Source organism: Octopus bimaculoides, chromosome 2 (genome assembly GCF_046866305.1).
Source record: "Octopus bimaculoides isolate indiv1 chromosome 2, ASM4686630v1, whole genome shotgun sequence".
Classification (NCBI taxonomy): domain Eukaryota; kingdom Metazoa; phylum Mollusca; class Cephalopoda; order Octopoda; family Octopodidae; genus Octopus; species Octopus bimaculoides.
In genome coordinates this window covers 38,210,653-38,234,294 of record NC_142929.1, presented here as the reverse complement: position 1 = coordinate 38,234,294, position 23,642 = coordinate 38,210,653, and the positions used below count along the sequence as shown (strand labels likewise).

The following is a 23,642-nucleotide window of genomic DNA, read 5'->3' as shown; positions in this document are numbered from 1 at the left end:
TGATGTGTGTGTATAGTCTAAGCCAAAACATTAAAGTTAACTGTCAATGTTTTTCTTGTAGAAGTTTACTAAATAAATAAATATTTGTGTGTATGTATGTATGTATGTATGTATGTATGTATGTATGTACATGTGTGTATGTATATGTGTGTGTGTGTATGTATGTATGTGTATGTATGTATGTATGTGTGTATGTATTTGTGTATGTATGTATATATGTATGTATGTATGTATGTATGTATGTATATAGGACCAGGCAGCATACTGAGATCCTTAGAAAGACACTTCAGTCTACTCAGCTGAAATGGGTATCAGTTGAATGATGAAGTGAAGGCCTCTCTCTCTCTCTCTCTCTCTCTCTCTCTCTCTCTAGTTATCACATTATGGATGTTCTGTGAGGTTAATGGGAGAACCAAGTGGGTGTTTATGTCAACTCGTGACTACATACATCATGTAAAACAATTGATGAAAACATGGTACATGCAGCCAAGTCATAATTACTTTTGAGTAACAGCTGTAAAAAAATACTTAGGTATGGCACAAGAGTTTTCAACTTTTAAATTACATTCCTTTGCATTCTGAAATTAAATACCACTATAATGTTTCTATTTGTTTTGTCCTTTTGAGGTTTATAAAATTAAGGAACACACAAGTTCTGGAATCAACTCAGATGATTAACCACCTTCCCTATAATTGTATGGGCCTTGTGTTCATATAACAAATCATTATCTAGGTATTTTAAAATGAGAAGACTCACTTACCTGAAAGCAATATGGTAAAATGAAATAATGCTAATGACTTTTACGAAGTTTGAAAAGTGAAATAATTTTATACATCTCAAGCTGAGAATTTTAAACTAAATGGCTCTATTAGAAATCAAGATAGTGTAATTAATTTATATTAAAAATTATAATGTTTCTGTCCAGTTCTAACTGTTCCCAAAGATCTGGTACATTCATCGTTCATAATTATTAAAAACTTAGATGTAACTAAATCATTTACATATCTATATATCTATAAACACACACATACACACACACACACACATACATGAAAGTAACTACAATCTAAATAGTGTATAAAGCATGTCTTTTGGACCCTTAACTAAAACAGTGGTTCTCAAATTGACAAATACCAGGTTCCTCCCCAAAAAATATTAGGAAATTTTTTGGCACCTCTTCCCCACTATTTATTAACAAGAAAACAAAATAGATGATCCATATAATTCTTCTTCCTTCACTAAGGTGTTTGACAAGTTTAAAAAGTTGGAGAGAATGTTAACTTTATTAAAATGGGCAATTTGACCTCACCCACCCCACTCTACCCTTTTCAACTAACTTAGTCCCACCATAAGAAACACAGAACTAAACTACATAGTTTGTGAACAACTGAAACAGTCCGTTCTTTTCTCTGTTCAATACCAAAAAAGTTACTGTACACTTTGGGACATCCTACACTTATTTACATTTTACACAGATAGTTAAATACATTCTGTTGTAAAGTAACTTTTCCACAACTGTCCAATTTTCTCCAATCACAAAACAATCAACATACACACACACTTTCTATATCTCTCTCTCTCTCTCTCTCTCTATATATATATATATATATATATATATATATACACACACACACATATATATATATATATATATAGCTTAGTACACTATCACTGGCACCAGTAACAAACATCATTACCACTAGCAACCTACTACCAGTACCATTGCTACTGCTGCTGCTACTACTACTACTAATCTATCAAAAGAGCAACTGTAACAGTTATCAATGTTATTATTATCTCAATACCAATAGTTTCTCCACCATAAGGAAAAACATTAATAAAAGTTTTATGCTGAAAAGCAGCATTAGTAGGCTGCTGCTGCTGCCACTGCTACTACTGTTGTTGCTGCTGGCTAGATGAATAGTTGTTACATAAGACATAAAAATATTAACTTACCAGGGACCCTGCCATATTATCCAAGAGATTCTGCTGACTTGGGTATTCACTTTCTGACATAACCATACTCAGTAGAATGTTCACAAAAGTAAAGCCTTAACCAGAAACTTGACTCATAAGTACCATGACTCTGAGAAAGCAGTGACTATATATATAAACTGAAGTGGGATAGTATTAGGAGTGGTGTACACACATGCACACATGCACACATACATGCACCCATGCACACACATCCACACTCAAAAACTGGACTGTCTAGAGCAATTAGAGATGGTAGATAGGCTACATTTTAAAGACCGTATAGACACTCCTGTATTCACACTGCGGAACTCCCCATGTAGTAGTAATAGTCAGAAGAGTTTTATTGATTTTTCCCAATTTGGAATAGTTAACAATGAACTAGTAGTGTATGGCTGTATCACGAAAGTCAATTGCAGCCGATCAACAACAATACTAACAACAACAGAAACAGCTGCAACAGTATTAGTAACAGCAATAGAAGGGGTTTCTGAAAACATATACCCAATAACAACTACTTGAACTTCATGGAATATCATAAAGGTACCAAGCAGTTTTGTACGAGGGTTTTATTTATTTTTTTGTTTTTGTTCTAATGCTTTCTTCCCTTTTATGGTGGATATGTGATATGTGTTACAATATCCACAAGTGATTGGTAACAGGATGGAGTATTGATATTTGAAACCTAGACCTTGTTATTGACTGGACATTTCTTAGTAAGTTAGTTTCCATCTGTAACAGTAGCAACAGTAGTATTACTTGTAGTAATAGTGGTATTAGTGGTAGTAGATGTGGCTAACTATTGTGTACTTTAGCAGGACTGGAGTGCACTCCATCAGGATCGATTACTAAACAAAACCAAGACAATTCATTCATTGGAAATTGAACACAAAACAGCCTATACAAATTCAAATCCTGCGCATATGGCGTATAAAGATTACATCAACTGAATGAAGTCATCTTGTTTACCCATAATGAGGTTTCTAAGAAGCAGTCAGTTCATTGTGTGACTCATAGGCAAAATTGGTAAATATGAAGAAAGAAAAGGAAGGAGGAAGAAAAAGAGTAAGAAGAGGAGTTAAACTTTTATATTAGAAATACAAAATATTTTAGTATTCACCATTGACATTTTATACTTAATATGAAAAGTTAATGGATATAAAAACTCAAGAAATTATACCTTGAAATATTTCAGCTGTGCTCAGGCATTTTCTGAAAGTTAATCATAACTGTACAGTATAGTTCAGCCAACCATCACTCATGAGCAAGTGTGCCTTTTGCTAATATGTACCATGCTTTTGCTAATTGTTTTAGGTACCAACATAGTCACAAACAGATATAGACACCCTTTCAGTTCCCTCACCCACAGGTATTCAGAATGTGACAGTAGAAGGGAGAGAGAGTATTGCATCAGCACCCAGCTAATATCCATTTGCAGCTGAGCATACAGGAGATTCGTAAAATGAAGTGCTTTGCTCAAGAACACAACATACTATCGGATCTAGGAATTGAACTCACAATCTTTATGCTCATGAGTCAAACATTAGGCTATATGCCTTCAAAATCATAATAAATAAAGATATAAATACAATATATTTATCATATTAGAGAAAGAATATATTTTGCTTCAAAATAAAGTTCAGGAATATATGTGGAGATGGAGTTAAATTGACGTACTAACCTCATTGCTTAATCCTTAATCATTTATATCAGCTTAACTTTCTTAAACAGTTTTCATTCACTAACTTTACAGGATTTATGAATGCTTATTATTTACTTGTTCTATTCACCCATTCTAAATATGGGCCTCTTTCACTAGTTCCCTGCCTTATGTACAATACTTGGTACCCTTAAATTCCTGGTTTATAACTTAATGATAAGTATCTAGACCTGTTTTACTTAACGAAAAGATCAATAAGATGCTTTCTGGTGGGTGGTGGGGTACAAAGTTAATCTTTTCACTGATTAAATTTTATATTATTAATATATATTTGATATATATATTTCATATTTAAAGAGAAAGTTTTAGTTTTCAGATGAAAAGAAGATCAACTTACCAAGATAAGAAAATCTATCAACTCCTAAAAATCAGGATATTGCAGGATATGAATTTTGCATGGAAGTTAGAATATTTTACTCTACCAGAACACTACGAGAATCTTAAAATTAAGCATGTGACTAGAGTTTTAATAATACCATACACCTGGTTTTAATAAACTTAAAGTGTTGAGTTCAAATCTATCATGAGCAAAACTTGAAATTAGGCTGGCTACTGATCCAGAGGACAATCTGTACCTTGATTATTGAAACAAGAACATCTTCTAATTTTCCGTATTTAGTGACAATGGCTTTATAGCAACAGTGATTAGAAATAAATAAGATACATAAGTAAGTTTTCGTTATTTTTGAGTAGATAAATGGTAGTAGATTATGGATCTGGTAGAGTAATGGACTAATACTTTGTAGTGCTAAGTTATGCCCACATACAGTCTGAGTTTAAATCACAAGGTTGATTTTCAGTCTTCTGGGATCAATAAAATAAAGACTGGAGAAATAGTGAGGTTAATTAAATCTCTGCAGTCTTCCCTCAAGTTTATAGTATTGTACCTATATTAGACATCCTCAACACGAAAGATTCAGTAGGGGTCCTTATTTACTAAACAAATATGATTAGTGGATCTACCCCTCAATTTCAACATTAGAGCATCCAGTTGTTTGATCAGCTGAACAACCTACTCATAGAGCTAGAGTAGAAAATGGTTGAGTATTCCACAGATAGAATCAGTATGACACATGTTTAACAAAGCCAGACCTTTGAATTACAGGCACAGTACATCAGATAGGTTTCCATAGAGTTTTTACTGTTTCCATATATCCTAATTCACCCACAAGGTTTGGAGGAATCTAAGAATATTGTAAATGCACTTGTCCAAGATGCTACAATGTGAAATCAATTCTGGGACTTCGTGGCTGCAGAGCAAATTTCATAACCATTCTGCCGTTCCTAGATCCACACAGTTAGAAACTTATAAATGCATTAAAAGAGGCTACATACTGCTGAGTCAATGATGTACTGAATGTTAGTGATTTTAGTCCTGTCACCAGTGTTGTGTTGTGTATACAACCAATATACTCAACACTCAGAAGCCCAGTTCACCAATATTTAAGTAGATTATACAACATATTAATATAATCTGCTGGTGCAAACTGTCATAGCTGAACACTACAAAACGGATGAATTTTTCATTAACTTGCAGAGTTGAATTAAAATCTTTCCATGAATGTAATAACAGCTTTTATAAAAAGGTGAGTTAGAGGCTCATACAGCAAGTAAATTTCATATAACATACAAATACTACAATAACTAGTGACATAAATTCCATCAATCCATTTGATAAATTTTATCTTACACAATACAAAATAACAACAACAAAAAATGTGCAATTATACTGTGAAATGTAAATGGAAAGATTAGTGACAAGTTCTTTAATATATTGGTTTCAAATTTTGGCACAAGACTAACAATTTCAGGGGCAGGGGTAAGTCAATTACATCAACCCCAATGCTCAACTAGTACTTATTTTATCTACTCCAAAAGGATGAAAGACAAAGTCAACCTCAACAGAATATAAGCTCAGAACATAAAGATGGGCGAAATATCATTAAGCATTTTGCCCAGTATGCTAACAATTCTGCCAGTTTTCCACATTGAGTTTTTTTTAATATATCGAGTTGTTGCAACTCCCATCTTTGAACAAATTAACTTGATAGAACCAACCTTACTCTGAGTTATAGTCACAGGAGGAACTGAACTCCATACTGCAAGCTAATGAACTACTTGTCAACTTTGCAATACTTTTGCTATTTGCAGAAGAAAGTTGTCCCTATTCTGTGTTACTATTTCTAGCTGAGTGGATTTAGCCATTTGATAAGGTGCCTTTAATCACAGACACACTGCAGTACCAGTGACAGACCTCTTGACTTGTTTGGCTTGTAGCCTATTTATTTGGTCACATGCACTCTCATAAATGTAGTCAGGACATTTTATATGATATGAGGTAAATATACTTCCTACAATACTTTATAAAAAAGAATTGCTAGTCAGACGTTGCTAGTTAATTCTAATAGCAAGTATTTAATACTTATGCTGCCCAAATAGCACTCTTTATATTGAAAATATACAGATATTTTTCTTTTCCACACAGCTTTCATTGATTTATCAATGTGAGTCATACACAACTGATGAACTAGAAACTTATAAAAAGTAATTTTATCAACATTAGTTATTGTATACTACTGACTAATGTTCATATGCTGAAATTATTACAATAGAATATAATAAGTTTCTGTCATAACATACAAATACTGGTACCAGTTTTCTATTCAGTGGTACACAAAATTTGTTAGGCTGAGGTAAATTAAGAATTATATTTCTTACTAACAAGAATCTTGCTTATCAGAATCTATGCTGATATTTATTTTCTATTGATTCTACTGATGCATTTGCATCAATATAATGATATAGTTTATGCTAGTTGATGTACAGTACCCTTACACTAAAAGAAGTAGTCAATGCTATAATTAATAATATTTCTCCAACCAGTAAAAAACTATTAATTCACTGATATTTACTTATTTACAATGATTATAATAGAAGACATACACCTTGTGAATATAAATCATCCTCAAATGCCTTACATATTCAAGACAACTTCATTATTGTCAATGCTATGATAAAATGCATCCACTACAATCTGTAAAACAGTTGGCAACCAAGCAAATATATAGGATTGAGAGAATCCTTTAACTTTAATCAATTACATGACAACCTCTTTAGTGTACCCAATATACTCTGAAAAGACAAACTAAAAAATGAAATGTATGAGTGAGACGTGATTTTCCAGCCTGTCCAGTGGGACAGTACCTCTATATAAGAACTGACTAGAACCATGATGGCTTGTCCAACCCATACCATCATGAAAGGTAGGCATAAAATGGTTATGGTAATGATGCTAATGAATAAGAACAAGGGTAAAAAAAAAGTACCCTATTTCACTTATTTTTTATCTTTTATCTTTTACTTGTTGCAGTCATTAGACTGCAGCCATGCTGGAGCAATGCCTTGAATGATTTTAGTCAAACAAACCGACCTCAGTACTTATTATTTTTTTGATTTTTTTGTACAGCCTGGTACTTATTCAGTCAGTCTCTTTTGCTGAACTATTAAGTTACAGGGACATAAACACACCAACACCAGTTGTTAAGTGGTGATGAGGGACAAACACATACACAAAGACACACAGACACATACACACACACAATGAGCTTTTTTCAGTTTTCGTCTACTAAATCTACTTACAAGGTTTTAGTCAGCCTGAGGCTATAGTAGAAGGCACTTGCCCAAGGTGGAACTTATCTTACATTTCAGAAAAGCATGAATGTCACATCTTCCAACTTTTCACCCCTTTAAACCTAAAGTTTTAAATCTAATGCAAGAAATTATCATGTCAGAAAATAGGATAAAATAAAATGGGAAGTGTAGGAAATCCATATATATATCCTCAGCCACACAATGTGCACATGCATGTGTGTGTGTGTGTGTGTGTATGCGTGTGTGTGACAGTGTAGTTAGATACAAATGGAATAGTTAGATTTTTTTCTGTTTCAATAAAGAGAAAGTTTTAAAGAATTTAAATATAAAGATTATTATTTGGTTGAGAAAAATCAAACAAAGTATTCTTTAGCAAATACATTCTAATTTCACAGAACATTTTCTTATATTTTCCATGCTATCATCATGTTTAAGATTGTTTGTTGGACATACCTGTTCTTAAAAATGAATTTTCAAATAAATCATAAACTAACATTTACTTTTACCATTTCCGTAGCGCTTTTAAGTCTTCAAACCTACTTTTCTTCAAGCAAATTGTCATGAAGCGCAATTACTTTTCTAGAGTGTCTTATTCCACACACATACACAAACACATATGACAGGCTTCTTACAGTTTCCATCTACCAAAGATGTTCACAAGACTATAGTAGAACCTGAGGTAGGAAAGCAAATTTCATAACCACAGAGTAGACTTAGCTTCTCAATAATAGCATACATGATTTATTCGTTAAAAGTATATCTCTTGGATTTTTGAGGTACTAAATGGGGATCATAGTGTCCCCTATATTCTCTGTTTCTTAATTCTTTCTTAAGTTGTTTGGTTCTTAATAGTGTAGTGTTAAATGAAAATTAAAAAAAAATTTAAAAAACCCCAAAACAGTACAACCAGCTATTATAGCCTTCACCCAATTACACAAATTCTTGCAATGTTACTGTACCAATAATGTGCAGCAGAGAACTGCACCACCTTATATCAGTTATTTGTTTAACTGGTTTGGTGCCAAAGTAACGTGATATGCACAGGTAAAGAGAAACAAAAGTTAAAATGGGGGAGGGGGACATGGTGGTGGTTGTGGTATGGTGGTGGTGGTGGTGGTGGTGGTGGTGGTGGTTCTAGTTTGGGTGGTGTTGGCAGCAGTGGTGGTAATGAACATTCTAACCCCAGCATACTTTTTCGTGCTACTATTTCTAAATTTCTGACAAGGTTATTTCTAGACTGAACTGTTTTACTATTTCATATGAATCAGTCTGTGAATCCTGTTGCTTTTAACCATTTATAACATCTGTGATAAGCAAGAGAAACCAAAGAAGTTCATTTATTTTTTCTCTACAATGCAGGTTATTAAACCCTCCCACCTATCCCCATCTAATCAGTGTATTTAAATATTAAATTAAAATTTCAGATGAGCCTACAAGAGAATGTGTACATTAAGCTGAAACTCTTTTGTTGACTCATCTGAAATATTGCTTGACCAGCTAGAAATAGAAACCAAATCAGCCCAAAATCACATCTTACTATTTTAAATAAGGTAAGACAGATGAGATGATGATTGTTATCTTAGAAACCCTTAAGACTGAGGTCATGCCTAGAATGATTTCTATCATGGCACAGGTATGGCTGTATGGTGCATGTGGGTTTGGGTTCAGTTTTACAAAACAACACCTTGGGCAAGTGTATTCTGCTATAGACCTGGCTTAACTAAAGCCTTATAAGTGTATTTGGTTGATGGAAATTGAAAGAAGTTCATTGTATATGTATGCCACAGAATCTCCCCCAAAATGTATATATATATATATATAGGCGTGGCTGTGTGGTTAGAAGCTTGCTTCCCAACCACATGGTTCCAGGTTCAGTCCCACTGTGTGGTACCTTGGGCAGGTGTTTTCTACTATAGCCTCAGGCTGACCAAAGTAAATTTGGTAGATGGAAACTGAAAGAAGTCCATTGTATATATATATATATATATATATATATATATAATAAAGTAAAGTTGTGGAATATCGTACGAGTGGAAATATATATGAAAGAAGGTTTGAAAATGCACCTATTTTCCAAAAATATCTATTTACTTAACCGGCTTCACCCCCCTTTCGTCATCTATTACTTTAATCCGGCTGGACCTGCGATTAACAATATATTATTTACTGAAGAAAATAATATATTGTTAATCGCAGGTCCAGCCGGATTAAAGTAATAGATGACGAAAGGGGGGTGAAGCCGGTTAAGTAAATAGATATTTTTGGAAAATAGGTGCATTTTCAAACCTTCTTTCATATATATATATATATATATATATATATTTCGTATGTGTATTTCGTGTGCAAGATTCTTGATGTGGATACGTGTGTTGAAAGAAATACAATTAAACCTTGGGAGAGGCATTATGCCGGTAATAAACACACGCACTGGTTCAGTCCTTTATTAATTTATATAGTTTTTTGTTAAATTATTTCATTGCACTCTTGCAATCTCTTCAGTAACTTGTCTCTCCACTTCCATTTATTTTGAATATATGATCTGGCGTTGTTTTGGCGTTGTTTCGAAACTGTTTGGTATGAGCATGTGAGTGTGTGCAAGCTCGTATGTGTGCACGCTCATATGTGTGCACGCACTTATGTGTTCGTGCTTATATGTAAGTATGTGCGTCCATATGTGTGTTTGTAACAATTTCGTTTATATCAGATCAGATAGAGACTTTTTAATTAATTTATTTACGTTCATATTCCGCATCATATGTGTGAACAACACATGCAACCACGGGCAATTGTAAGGCCCTCATCTACGTGTATTTGGTGTTTAAAATTGGTTGCGTTTCAGTTATGAGGACCGACTCCTGTATTTGTCGCAAAGATGCGTCACCGGGGTGTCTAGACAGGATTTCTATGTTAATTCTGTCCAGTACACCACCATGTTGTTCTTTGGCATGCTGGTAGAGCACCGAGGTTTGTTTTTGATTATTATAGTCCCTCCTATAATAATCAAAAACAAACCTCGGTGCTCTACCAGCATGCCAAAGAACAACATGGTGGTGTACTGGACAGAATTAACATAGAAATCCTGTCTAGACACCCCGGTGACGCATCTTTGCGACAAATACAGGAGTCGGTCCTCATAACTGAAACGCAACCAATTTTAAACACCAAATACACGTAGATGAGGGCCTTACAATTGCCCGTGGTTGCATGTGTTGTTCACACATATGATGCGGAATATGAACGTAAATAAATTAATTAAAAAGTCTCTATCTGATCTGATATAAACGAAATTGTTACAAACACACATATGGACGCACATACTTACATATAAGCACGAACACATAAGTGCGTGCACACATATGAGCGTGCACACATACGAGCTTGCACACACTCACATGCTCATACCAAACAGTTTCGAAACAACGCCAAAACAACGCCAGATCATATATTCAAAATAAATGGAAGTGGAGAGACAAGTTACTGAAGAGATTGCAAGAGTGCAATGAAATAATTTAACAAAAAACTATATAAATTAATAAAGGACTGAACCAGTGCGTGTGTTTATTACCGGCATAATGCCTCTCCCAAGGTTTAATTGTATATATATATATATATATGTGTGTGTGTGTGTATATATATATGAGAGGTATCGGTATCTAGAAGACCCAAAGAGTGTTGGGTAATGCTAAGTAAGTGCTATGGATAGACTGTAGTTAAATTCTTGGTTTGATAATGATACAAGTGAGGAGTCTAATGTGGGTCTAGTATTAGTATGCATATTAGTATGTGTGTGTGTGTGTGTGTATGAACATATATATACACAAATATATATGAATGAGTGTGTGTATGTATATATATATATGTAAACGTAAGTACCTGTATGCACGCATGCATGTGACTGTAAATGTGTGTGTACCTGTGCGCATGTATATGCATGTGCATGCATGTATACATGTATGCGCATACATATACGTGTATGACTACATCTATGGATGTGCGTGAGCATGCATGTGTAGCTGTCATATCACTCCTACTCACATACACATTCTTTTACTCCTTACCTTCTCATCTCCTCCTATCCCTCCTCCACACCTCTCCCATCCTCCCATCACATTATCATGACCACCAACTAACACTCCTTTTCTCACTTCTTTCACCCTTTCATCACATTTTTTTTACTCTTTTCACTTTTTGTTTTTTCTCTTTTTCTTTTTTTCTTTTTTCTCTCTTTCTTCCTCTCATTTTCTCTTCCTGGTTTAAATTTGACCTATCTCCTCTTTCTAATCATACCCCCCCCCCCCCATCTATACACAAATACTACCAATACATTCTCAAATTTTCATTTACACCACAAAACCCTTTCGAATGAGCAACACTGTAACACCGATTCCATGGCTCCATACTTTGAAATGACTAAACATGAACTGCTATTGGAACTTACATACCATGTACAGGAAACTTTTTACCATTTCTTTACTCCATTTTCCTCAAATAATGGAACTGCAACTACAATATCTTTATATATCTTATTTCTACTTTCATTCTCTTATTTCCTTCTATATTCTCTATCTCCTCCATTTCCACAATAATTTTCTCATACCATCTCTGATGAAGGGATATCCATAATATCCCAGAAACAGTTGTAAGACTATTTCATTATAAATGTCATACTTTAAGTTCATCTTTCTCACTTTCACACAGATACACACTCATAGACAAATATACATACATTCATTATAGCATTAAAATTGCCTCCAATAATGAAAATTTATACTTCATTTTCAGTTTACCAGCAAGGGTACACTTGTTGATGAACCAAACATGACCTTGTTTGGATGAGTATAGTAACCCTGTAAACAAAACACATCATTGTTTTTGTGATCATTTTCAGCCAATCAGACTGTTTACTTTTTGATGTGTTTTCTTCCTCAACAGCTCTCTGGAGACCCTTAAATATTATAAAAAGAGCCATTATTATATTTTCTCCAGAGTTTGTCCTTTGCCTGCAGCTTCTATGCTGGTTGGTACTTTGATAAAGACCTTCTCTCTCTCTCTCTCTCTCAGATGTATGCATGCACATGCACACACACACACCACATTATTTTATTATATACAAACACTATGTTTTACATTGCTGAAATACATTGCACATTTGCACTGGAGTTATCATACTCCAAATGGTATTTAAAAGTATAAGAATTTATTCCATTCTCTCCATAAACTGACATCATTGCTTACATATTTATTACTAAGACTTCATTCTTTTTGTTCATGTTTTTTGTTTTACACATCTTGATTTAGCTGGTAATTGGCCAACAGAATAATAGCATAATGATTAAGAAGACTGAAACCAGCTTCTGATATAAAGGTTTTAAGAGTAAATAAAAAGCCAGTCAATAGAAATAGGGTACCTGAAAACAATCAAAGCTGGAACCAATTTAAACATTGTAAAAAATAAGAAAAAAAAACACAAAATATAAAATTAACTTTAACCATTTAGCATTCAGATCATTTTATCAAATGTAATGCTTATTTGTTCATATTGTTTTAAATTAATCATGCATTGTCTCATAACTATCAAGATATCAATAGTGTGATTGCTTATATTTATAATGACATTGTAGGGTAGGTGTGTAAAGCTGAATCTAACCATTTGGAACATAAAACAAGGCCAGATATAGCCAGCTTGAATGCTAAAAGGTTAAACAATGAGATCTTTCCATTTAAAAGTCAGCAGGTTTTGTTTGGACACACATTTCATAATATCTTTCCTAAGAAATTTTGCATATGCTACTTTGTTTAACATCCATGCTAGCATGGGTTTAGACTGAAAGTTGGTTGCAGGAGGATTTTATGGCTGGATGTTCTTTCTGTGGCCATCCCTTACAAGTTTTCAAGTAAGGGGTTTTTTTTTTATGCCAAAGGTCTCTGAAAGCACAGAGCAACCAGTCATAATGTCAACAAGGAATGTCAACAACATCACTACTTCAGTCAACCAATAACAAGTGTGGAATGCCATTATTCATGCACACTCGATGCACACACACACACACACACATACACACAGGTATACATACATACACTCATATATAATTTTGAGCTTCATAGAGCTGTGATGATTGGGTTGGTGGTACACAGTGTTCAAACTTAAGCTTCCAGAACCTCAGTTTCCCCCATCATAATAAAATCGGGGTTCTGGAAGCATAATGTCTATACATACAACTGGGCCCCCTCACGCAATTTACCCATGTTATGCTTTCCCCACTACCTCCTCATTTCTCTATCAATGATTCTTCCATTACTTGCCTAACTACTACAGTATTTTGCTGCTGTTATTAAATGATAAACAGAACTACATATTTCACCATCCTTTTCTGTGCTATCAGTTATCTCTCCCACTACTCAGAACCACTTCGTTTGACATCCATCCTTCATTCTTAATATTGTCCTTCTCCACTCACATTTTACATTAATCACATTTCTGTGCTACTAACTTATCTCTCTCCTCTCCCCTAAAACACTTCCTGTTGGCTCACTCTACACTCCTATCATCTCTCACACACATTCCTATAACCTACTCACCCATCACATTTCTTTCTTTCATCATCATCCTTTCTTTGTCTACAATTTTATTACTATTCTAATTCTTGTCACTTCCTTCTATAATGTCAGTCATCATTTACTCTCCCCTGTCTTTCCACCAACTCATATTATTAACCATCCCTCCACTCTTGTTCACCGTTCACTCCCATTTCTAACCATCTCTCACTCTTCCCATACATTCTTGTAACTTCTACCACCTACTTTTCTTGTTCTTCTGCCCTATTCTCCCTTTTTCTCTCCTTGTTTCTTGAGGTCTCACTCTGACATCTCATCACCCCCCCTCTTTATCTCTCTTTCCAGTTCAACTCAGATTACCCCCACTCACTCTTATATAATGTGGGGTAGTTATGTATCTCCTCTACAACCTGAAACCTGTTCCAGCTCCTTCTTTCATACTTTAACTTCTCAACACCAAGCACAAAGCCACCTTCTTCTCTGTTGTAGTGCTTATCAGTTAAGAAGAATCTTAGTTTTGTGTGTTACACGGCAACTTCACTGGTGCTGCTGCCATGAAAAAAAGCAGATGGTATTAGGTAGAGCATCTAGCCATAGGAACCATACAAAGTAGATATTGGAGCATGATGCAGTTTTCTGCTTTTTTGAATCCTGTCAAACTGTCCACCCCAGGCCAGTATGAAAAATAGATGTTAGATGATGATGAAGATGTCAGCGATGACGATGACAACAACAATGTGTTGATGATAATGATATAAGTAAGTATGATAGGCTTCTGCAGTTTCTGTCTATCCTTACAAAACATTGGTCAGCTTGGAATTATAGTAAAAAACACTCAATCAAATGTGCATTCTACTAGAACTCTGGGTCTTACAGCGAGGTTGATCCCAAAACCATGAAACTAAATTTAAGTAAGAATTCAAGACAGAGCAAGAAATGAGAAGATGAAAGATGTAGAAAAATCTGATAGAAAAGTAGAACTTAACAGACTGGAGTAGCTGACATCAAGGGCAGCAGTGAAGTAAATGTCAAGCATGGTTGGTTAGTTGAAAGTTGCAAATAAAGTTTTCTTGCTTAAGTGACACAATGATGGTGATGGATCAAGTGATGTTATAATAACTTGAGACAAAACTCATAGAAAGATGTTATATATTTACTTTTGCATCAATCTGTTATCTCTTCCAAACACAAAGGTTTTTCTCCCTCTGATCAAAGGGCAGGCTGAGTGAAGTGTGAAGCAATATGCTTTATGGTGATGGTGATGAGAGAAAACAGAGAAAGGGAAACATATTGTTTGTTTGATGTGCAGTTTTACATGAAAGGCTCATAAGTAAGTTAAGAAAATAACTTTGCATCAGATATAACAACTAATGTGTTCTTCACCAGAGTGGATCTGCAATGCAAAGAATTATCGTTATTGAATAAAAGAACACTATGGATTGATGGCAGTAGATGTAGAGACTGACCAAAGTAGTCCTATAAATATAAAAAAAGAGATGAAATGTGAAAATACTGACCTTCGTAGAGGAGATGACACAAGATAATGATGACAGGAGATATGCAGTGAGGCAGAAACTCTCAACCTTTCTCCATTTTTTCTTGCTAACATTAAAATAATTATGCTGCCGATGATGATAAATTATTATTGAAGTTTATTTGAAATATGCTGATTTTTAATATAATATTCTTAAGGAAACGTTAGTGTTATGATCCCATCAAGTAATTTAATAAAAAATAAGTTCTTTCTAATCATAACATATAGAAAAAAAAATCAAATACAGAAACAAATGTTTCCTTGCTTTTAAATTTAGTTTCAGCCACGGAATGAATATGATGTTAGCATTATAAATAACCCTAATTGTAAGCCTTGTTTCAGTACCACCAACCACTTGGATTTTACATTGTAATGCATAACATAATTGCTTCCCTTAGATCTAACTGGAAAAAGTGGAACAAAAATGAAAACCACAGAAAGCAGTTAAATAGGATTAATGCCAAGTTACCTCAAATATAGATTAAGACATCAACTAGTGACTTAGTTGCTATAGCACAAGATTAATATTTACATAAATTTTGCAAAGAAGCTGCTTTTTCTTGATGTCATCTTAAATATAGTGATTTTAATAGAAATTAATGTTTCAAGATAAAATTTTCTTCTATATCAAATCAAAATATCAACCAACAGCTAAATCTATTTACCTATTTGGGAACCAATTGCATTAAGACATTGAAACCAAGTTTACTTTTACTATCAGGTAGTAAATTGGCAGAACCACGATAGCATTTGATGAAAATGCCTTGCAGAATTCAGTTAAGGTTTTACATGTTTCAAACACTGCCATGATCAGCCTTGTCTCTCATCCTTTCAGGTACCATAAGATAAGTATCAGTCCATACTGGGATTGATATTCCTTCCCCATTTCCCAGATTTCTTGCCCTGCTCTGTGCTCGTAGAATCATTACAGCATTGGATAAAATACCTTGCAATATCTCATAACAGATCTTAACACTCTGAGTTCAAGTCTTGATGAACTTACCCTTTCATCCTTTTGTGATGGATAGTATCAGCTGATTACCTCCCATCAAAAATTTTATCTTGTGTCTAACTCAGAAACCATTATTATTATTATTATTGTTATTATTATTAAGTCAATACATGCTAATTTAATTAGCAGGAATTTATTTTGAAGTTTGATGACAACATGTCTCCTCAAATCTCAAGAATCTTTCTTGTGCCTAACCCAGAAACCATTATTATTATTATTATTATTATTATTAAGTTAGTACATGCTAATTTAATTAACAGGAATTTATTTTGAGGTTGGTGACAACATGTTTCTTCAAATCTCAAGAATCTTTCTAAGGATTCTTGCAGATTAGAATGGTGCTTTTCTGCAGGTTGACAATGCAAGTTTCAATTCCAATCTCTTTCAGTCTTTTAAGTAGCAGGTGTCGATTTAGGTCATGTGACTGAATGTGATGTAGCTGCTGACAATAATGTTCTGAGGGTAATTGTAATCATTTAGAACAGGGGTTCTCAGCCATTTTTTATCTATGGACCCCTTTGATTACTGTTCTACTCTGGTAGAACCCCATAGCCATTCAATGTTTAAAAACTAATTTTATAAAAACTTCTTTCAAAACTACATTATTTACATTATTTACATTTGACGGATATTTGTCCTCATCTGGTTTGTTGTTAACACAACATTTTGGCTGATATACTCTCCAGCCTTCTTCAGGTGTCTTGGGGAAATTTCAAACACATTGCTGTTGTAAAAGAGAGAGAAGTTGTTCCCTTGTGATGTATGCTACAGCAACTAGCATATTTTGCTTCTGACCCTACCGAGACATATTAAGAATAAATATGCAAATATTTATTCTAGATCTCACTGTACATGGTGCAAATAATGATGGTTTTAATTTGAAATATGTTTAAGGCAGAGAGCAGGTAGAATTGTTAGCATGCCAGGTCCATCTTTTGCATTTTGTCCATCTTTACATTTTGAGTTCAAATTCGGCTTTGCCTTTCATCCTTTAAGGGTAGACAAAATCAGTACCAGTTGAGTATTGGGGTTATGTAATTGACTTACCCGCTTCCCTGAAATTGCTGGCCTTGTGCCAAAATTTGAAACCACTATCAAATATGTTTAAATTGAAGGACTCTACAACAATTAAATAGAGTATTCTTGTGAAATGAGCTATTCTTATTTATTACAGTATGATGAAATTTAAAAGATAAAATTTCATCGTTATAAGAATGTTGCAAATAAAAGTCTATTTTAATGCCAATTATTCTAACAAAAGTCTAAATTGGAATCTAGACTAATCAAATTAGTTTCTTGATTTAGAGTCAATACTTTAAATTATTATATTACTCTAAGATATTATTATCAGAAGCCACATTATCACCCAACTCACTCCTATTTTAATTATTATTATTTGCATCTTCATTCATGCTTTTGCTCAAGTGATACACTCAAATTCTTGTTTTCCATCTACAAATGATAAATGGATAGAATAAGTAAAGCAAATATTAAAATTGTATCTCTGACTCTATATACTACCATCCATGGTGTTACTACTGCTGGATATTTCTCATATGAAACAAAGTTCTCCAACAGAAAATTAGAACAAGCTATCCAAAAATGTATTCTTTCAAAATGAAATCAATTACTTAGGATTTTTTCTTTACTTTTTCTGAAGAGCAAGATATAAAAATTTTTGAAATGGCATTATCATCCTTTAAAATGAGAAAAAGGAAATGTTGTTGAATTTAGGATATTTATTGAAAGCTAATCGAAATACAAACACAAACAAGAAACATTCAAAATCTTAAAATAACTATTCTTTCACAAACTTCATTTCTTTTATTACTTTGACCAGTTTTCCTCAAATTCATCTTCTTTTATAAGAACATAACAATTGTGAAAACAAATTGTTATTTATATATCTACATTCTGGAATTTTACACACTGGAATATGTTTAAAGTGAAGGACTCAGCCACAATTATGTAGAGTATTCTTGTGAAGTGAGCTATTCTTAATCATTATAGTATGATGAAATTTAAAGGATAAAATTTTATTATAACAGGAGTGTTGCAAATGTAAGTCCATTTTAATATCAGTTCTTCTAACAAAAGCCTATATTAGGATTTAGACTAATCAAATTAATTTCTTGATTTAGAGTCAATACTTGAAAGGATTACATTACTTTAAGACATTATTATAAGAAGCCACACTGTCACTCTACTCACTCTTATTTCAATCCAGACAATTACAAGATATAGTTCCTGACTATCAGGCTGTTTCAATCCATGTATGCCTTATAATCTCATGTCAAACTATTCAAGAATACCTCTTTGTTCTAATTCAGATTGACTCTGTAATCAGAGGCCTAAAAAGCATCCTACAATAGGGACACACTAATCTTGTTGCTTTAAACAACTAAAAAACATATGATACTCAGATCATGAAAACATCATCATACCACACGCTGCTTAATCATGAACTGCACTCAGTTAGAGCTCTCACAATCACTCCAATTGTTGAGTTTCCCTATCACTGAGTATCTCTCCTAGTGAAAGCATGTTTTTAACATAGCTAGGACTGCATCCAAATGACTGTTCCTTTTCTTCAGGACCACAGAACGGTTATCCCCCAGCAAATATTGGCACTTTACTTATCCATAATGATGATGGTGGTGGTGGTGGTGGTACAGCAGTAGTAGCAGCAGCAGCACATACAAACATCTTAGACCAGAAAAGAGCCACCTGACTGATTGGCATAAAATCACTCACAGACATACTTCAGCTTCTGGCCCAACAGAGTGCTATCTTCTCTATTGTTACTATTATGTCCTCTGCACTTTGGAGTGAGGTCAGTTTGTGCCACTCCACTCAGGCATTCCTAACCCAGCTGTCTATCCTTATCTCATCACATTCATTGTTTCTAACACCCCAAGTCCCATTCTAATGACTACTCCTAGACCTTCCTTCTCAGAATATTGGCCCTCTGGAATTCCCTGCTTATGTCTTTTCTGCATATGTTGACTTACAAAGGTTCAAGAGGAACTACCCTTCCTCCAAATCCAGCAAATACAAAAGAAAGAAATTCTTTTATTGCATTAAAACTCTGCACAAGATTTCAAAACAACTATAATTTATTTCATGGAATGAATACTAACAGGCACTGAGTTTACTTTGCATGTCTCTGATGGAACCACCACTTAAACCTGAATACATATCAAAATATATTGGATACCTAACTCAATAGAAAAAACCACAAAAAACACAGAAAATCTCTCTTTCTCATCCAGTTAGTTCAAACTTGTGTTAAAATGATCTTTAGGAAATTACAAGATACCATTTGCACAAGAGATCCAAAGACACAATTTTGATGATATGTAAATGTTAATCAAAATGAATAATAAAAAGAATTTCTCAGTCTGCTTACACTTATCCTGTCAAATTTACTTTGAACATTTCTCTTCATATTAAATCCATAGTAAGGTTTGAAACTGATCAACAAATTAATGAAACAATAATTCATTTTACATTAATTCACTATAAATAAAAGATATTTCAACCATGTGATGTTTATTTACAGGTAGGTGAAGTGACCCATTTCAGAGCTTGCCTTGGCTATAAACACAAAGTACTATTTACTGGAAGAAAATTAACCATCAATCTCTCATTTGGTTGTCCAATATTCTATCAACTCAGTCCCCTAAGACAAAAGAACCCATTTACTATTTCTAGCAAACACCCACAATAGTTCAGAAGTATTTTTTTGTCTTCTTACTTTCTTATGTCAAAATAAACCTTGTTTATTGTTTCTATTCCTGTTTACATATCTACTGACCTTCAAAATATTCAACTTCTTCCGAGTTTTAGGAAACCTTATAAAATTTCAGAGTATCTTCAATAAATACAAAAGCAAAATTATCTAATGTAAATTATATAAATTTTTTAATTTAATGCAATATAATTCAAATAATTTTTCTAAAAAATATGAAAACAAGGTATGTCTATCAGATTTAAATTTGTTGTTGGTTACCCTAAGACTGAAGCATGTATAAATATTACCATTCTCATTTGATATATTAATTTTAAATAAATAGATTTAAACTTCATTTTAAAAAATCCATAAAAATATATAATGATAGTATTATCGTTTTATTAAAAAGCATAACTATACAGCTTGTAAAGTACCAAGCTTTTTGCAAAGTACAGGACTTTTTGTAAAAAATAGTATTTTTGATATTTCCTAATCATATTAACAATGTTATAGCTTCAAAATGATAAAAATTCTTTTATATGATAAGAATTCTTTTATAAAAGTAGGTAAAAAAATAAGACCAAAACAGATCCAGCAAGATATTACAACCTTTAACTATTATTGCCAAGGGAATATAAACATTTATAAAATAGAAAGGTATATATTTTAATGTTTAATCTTTAAACAAGATATATGGTATTTTCACTCACTTCTACTTAAATTTTTGCAATAAAACATAATCACACACACACACACACACACATGTTTGTACGTATATATATATATATATATATATATATATATATATATATGAGAACAACAAGCATATACTTTTATGGAGAATGTATTCTAAAAAATCACAAACAAAACATTATGCTACATTAGTTTATCATTAGTCTATCATAAAAGAAATTTGCCAAGTCTGCAGAACAATTATACATTATAACACTCACTAACCTTTGTGGCATGAGATGATGAATTAACAGCATAACAGAAACTAGAGTTTCGTGCAGATGCTTTGTAAAGTCCATTTTCTGAAATATTATTGAGCCAGCTGACTTCATTTGAATTATTAGAATTCTTGTCTGCTCCACCAACAGCTTTTGTAAAACTTGCATTACGTTTTGGCACAGATGGCAAGATCCGTTCAGCATTATTTGGAAAATATCTGTTGGATATATTATCTTCAACACATAATCTTTTAGAACCATCAACTGTTGAAGTTGGTAGACATGTTTTATGATTGAGTGAATTTGTGTATGTGTTTGCATAGTAATTCTGTGACTGGTTATGTTGTAAGCTACGACCAGAGTGTTCAGAATGTAAAAACAGCTGATCCCAATCAAATGGTGAATCTGTCTCATTGTTTAAAAACACATTTTTAATAATATCTCCACAACCAATCATTACAGCTAAGTTAAAATTAAGGCTGAAAAAAGATAAATTTGAAATCAGCCAGTGTTGTTGACTTCTGCTTCGGCATATGCATGGAGCCCCCATCTGTGACTGTGACGTAAAACCACATGACATGTTTCAGAATTATCTTGTAGTAGTATTTTAAAGCTAGCCATCCACACCACCAACACTGCCTCTACCTTGAATAAGTAGTTCTATTTGTGACAACTAAAATCAATTGTTGAACATATAGCTAGTTTAAAAGGATTGATTTAAAGTACTGTTGGCTGGTTCAATAAAAATTTCTTATATAGCTAGCTTAGTACTATTACCTGTTTTCTTATAGAAGTTCAACAGTGTTGAAATATGTAAAGAATTGTTTAAATACCAAAGTAGAAAATCTTTACAATTGAAGAGTTAACTTAACAGCAATATTATCTGGGATGATAAAATATCCTAGTTATTGTGTAAGCCAAAATGTAAATAAGAAAAGTAAATCAGAGAAATCAGAGATAAACAAGTTCAAGATATTGTACTGTTTTACTAACCTTTAAAAAATTTCACAGTAGAGTAAATTTTTTCTCATTTAAAACTTATTCCATACTTCATTTAAATAGTATCTATAACTAGTATATGAGAGAAAATAAATAAAAATTAAGCAAAATTATTTTATATGATTATATGAATGCTACACTAAAATGTTTACCTGCTGTTAGTCAAGTATAAGATATACATATAGATCTAATGAGAAGATAGACAATATATATTAACCCATTCCTGCTGAAAGTTTTCTATTGAATGAAATTGCCTGAAAATTCACAGATACTATTATTTTGACCTAAATAACAACTGAAAAAAATTTCATTGAAATTCGTTTGATACAGACTGCATATGTATTAAGAACATGTTTCATTCTTTGATGCAGATCATACACAAATCACAATTTGTATCAAGTATTTGTTTTATACCCTTATAAATTAAGTGTCAGTTTAAATGGACGATCAGCATGAATAGGTTAATAACCAACACATGAAGTAAGGTCAGGTCTAATAAACAAATAAATGAGAGGATTAGAAAATTAAATACAACTATTAGATTAACTTTATATCATGTTTAGAGTTACAATAGAAATAAGATATTGTGGTATTCATCGCTTTCTGAAGAGCATAAATATATTTTATGAGGTCATTCCTGTTGCTAATCAAAACTGGGTCACATATTCCATTTGCTGAGAATTAACCACTGCAATATCAGCCTGCCAGAGAATAGGAATATATAACATTGTGCTTTAGTATAACCAGAAAAAACTATGAGGAAGAATGACATGTATAAGTTATAAGCAACACTGAAACAATTATTATATTCGATGATGATGATGATTTCTGACTAGAAAATTTTGGAAGTTTTCAAACTTTAGTGGAAGTGAATTCTGCAAATTTTGTCACCGATATATATTGCAAACAATAAACTTTATAAAGTTTGTGCAAGACTGTTACTGTTGAGTTGTGAGTTTGCAGGATCATGAAAGTTTCGGACAAAATATTTAGTTATGGTCTTTTACATTCTGAATTCCAATCTCATTGAAATCAACTTTGCCATTTGTCCTTCTAAGTTCAACACAATAAAATACAAGTCGAGCACTAGGTCAAATTATATTGCAAGACAGAAATGGAATTGTAACAGGAGACAAGAAAACTACAGTTATAAGCATTTAAGAGATTTATCTAGTCCAGGTTCTTTTATTGATATTGAATTAAAATCAGAATGTGACTTAGCCTCACAACTGTAACTCAACAAAATACTCATAGATATGGCTCTACAAGCTTCCTTTGTTTTTAAATCTCTTTCCTTCTTCAGAGAAAATAAAGCATAAGTGTAAAAATTGTTACAAAATCACCAAGATCCAGATCTAAGACTTTGACCAACACAATTTGGATTTTAGAATTGATCCCTCATCCTATTTGCCTTGTAGCTGAACAGGTAAGAAAAGAAGAACCTTATGACTAAGCTGTGAATCAGCATAAAATTGATATATTGTATGATGGATGACAACACCAAGATTAAACC

At 33.1% G+C, this 23,642-nt stretch overlaps 1 protein-coding gene across 12 annotated transcripts in view; it reads right to left on the bottom strand.

Moving 5' to 3' along the window:
* Window positions 1-23,642, bottom strand: part of LOC106873463 (voltage-dependent L-type calcium channel subunit beta-2) — a 210,815-nt gene that overhangs the window by 111,103 nt on the left and 76,070 nt on the right. The window contains exon 1 of one of the 12 annotated variants that reach the window (XM_014920831.3): window positions 21,138-21,674. The exons of 8 other annotated variants lie outside the window; for them this stretch is intronic. In XM_014920831.3, the coding sequence (XP_014776317.1) occupies window positions 21,138-21,587 (450 nt within the window). In that variant the 5' untranslated portion in view covers window positions 21,588-21,674. Of the gene's footprint in view, window positions 1-1,957; window positions 2,192-21,137; window positions 21,675-23,642 lie in introns of those variants that run through there. 3 more of the 12 variants (XM_014920834.3, XM_014920833.3, XM_014920840.3) reach the window with 3 other exon arrangements.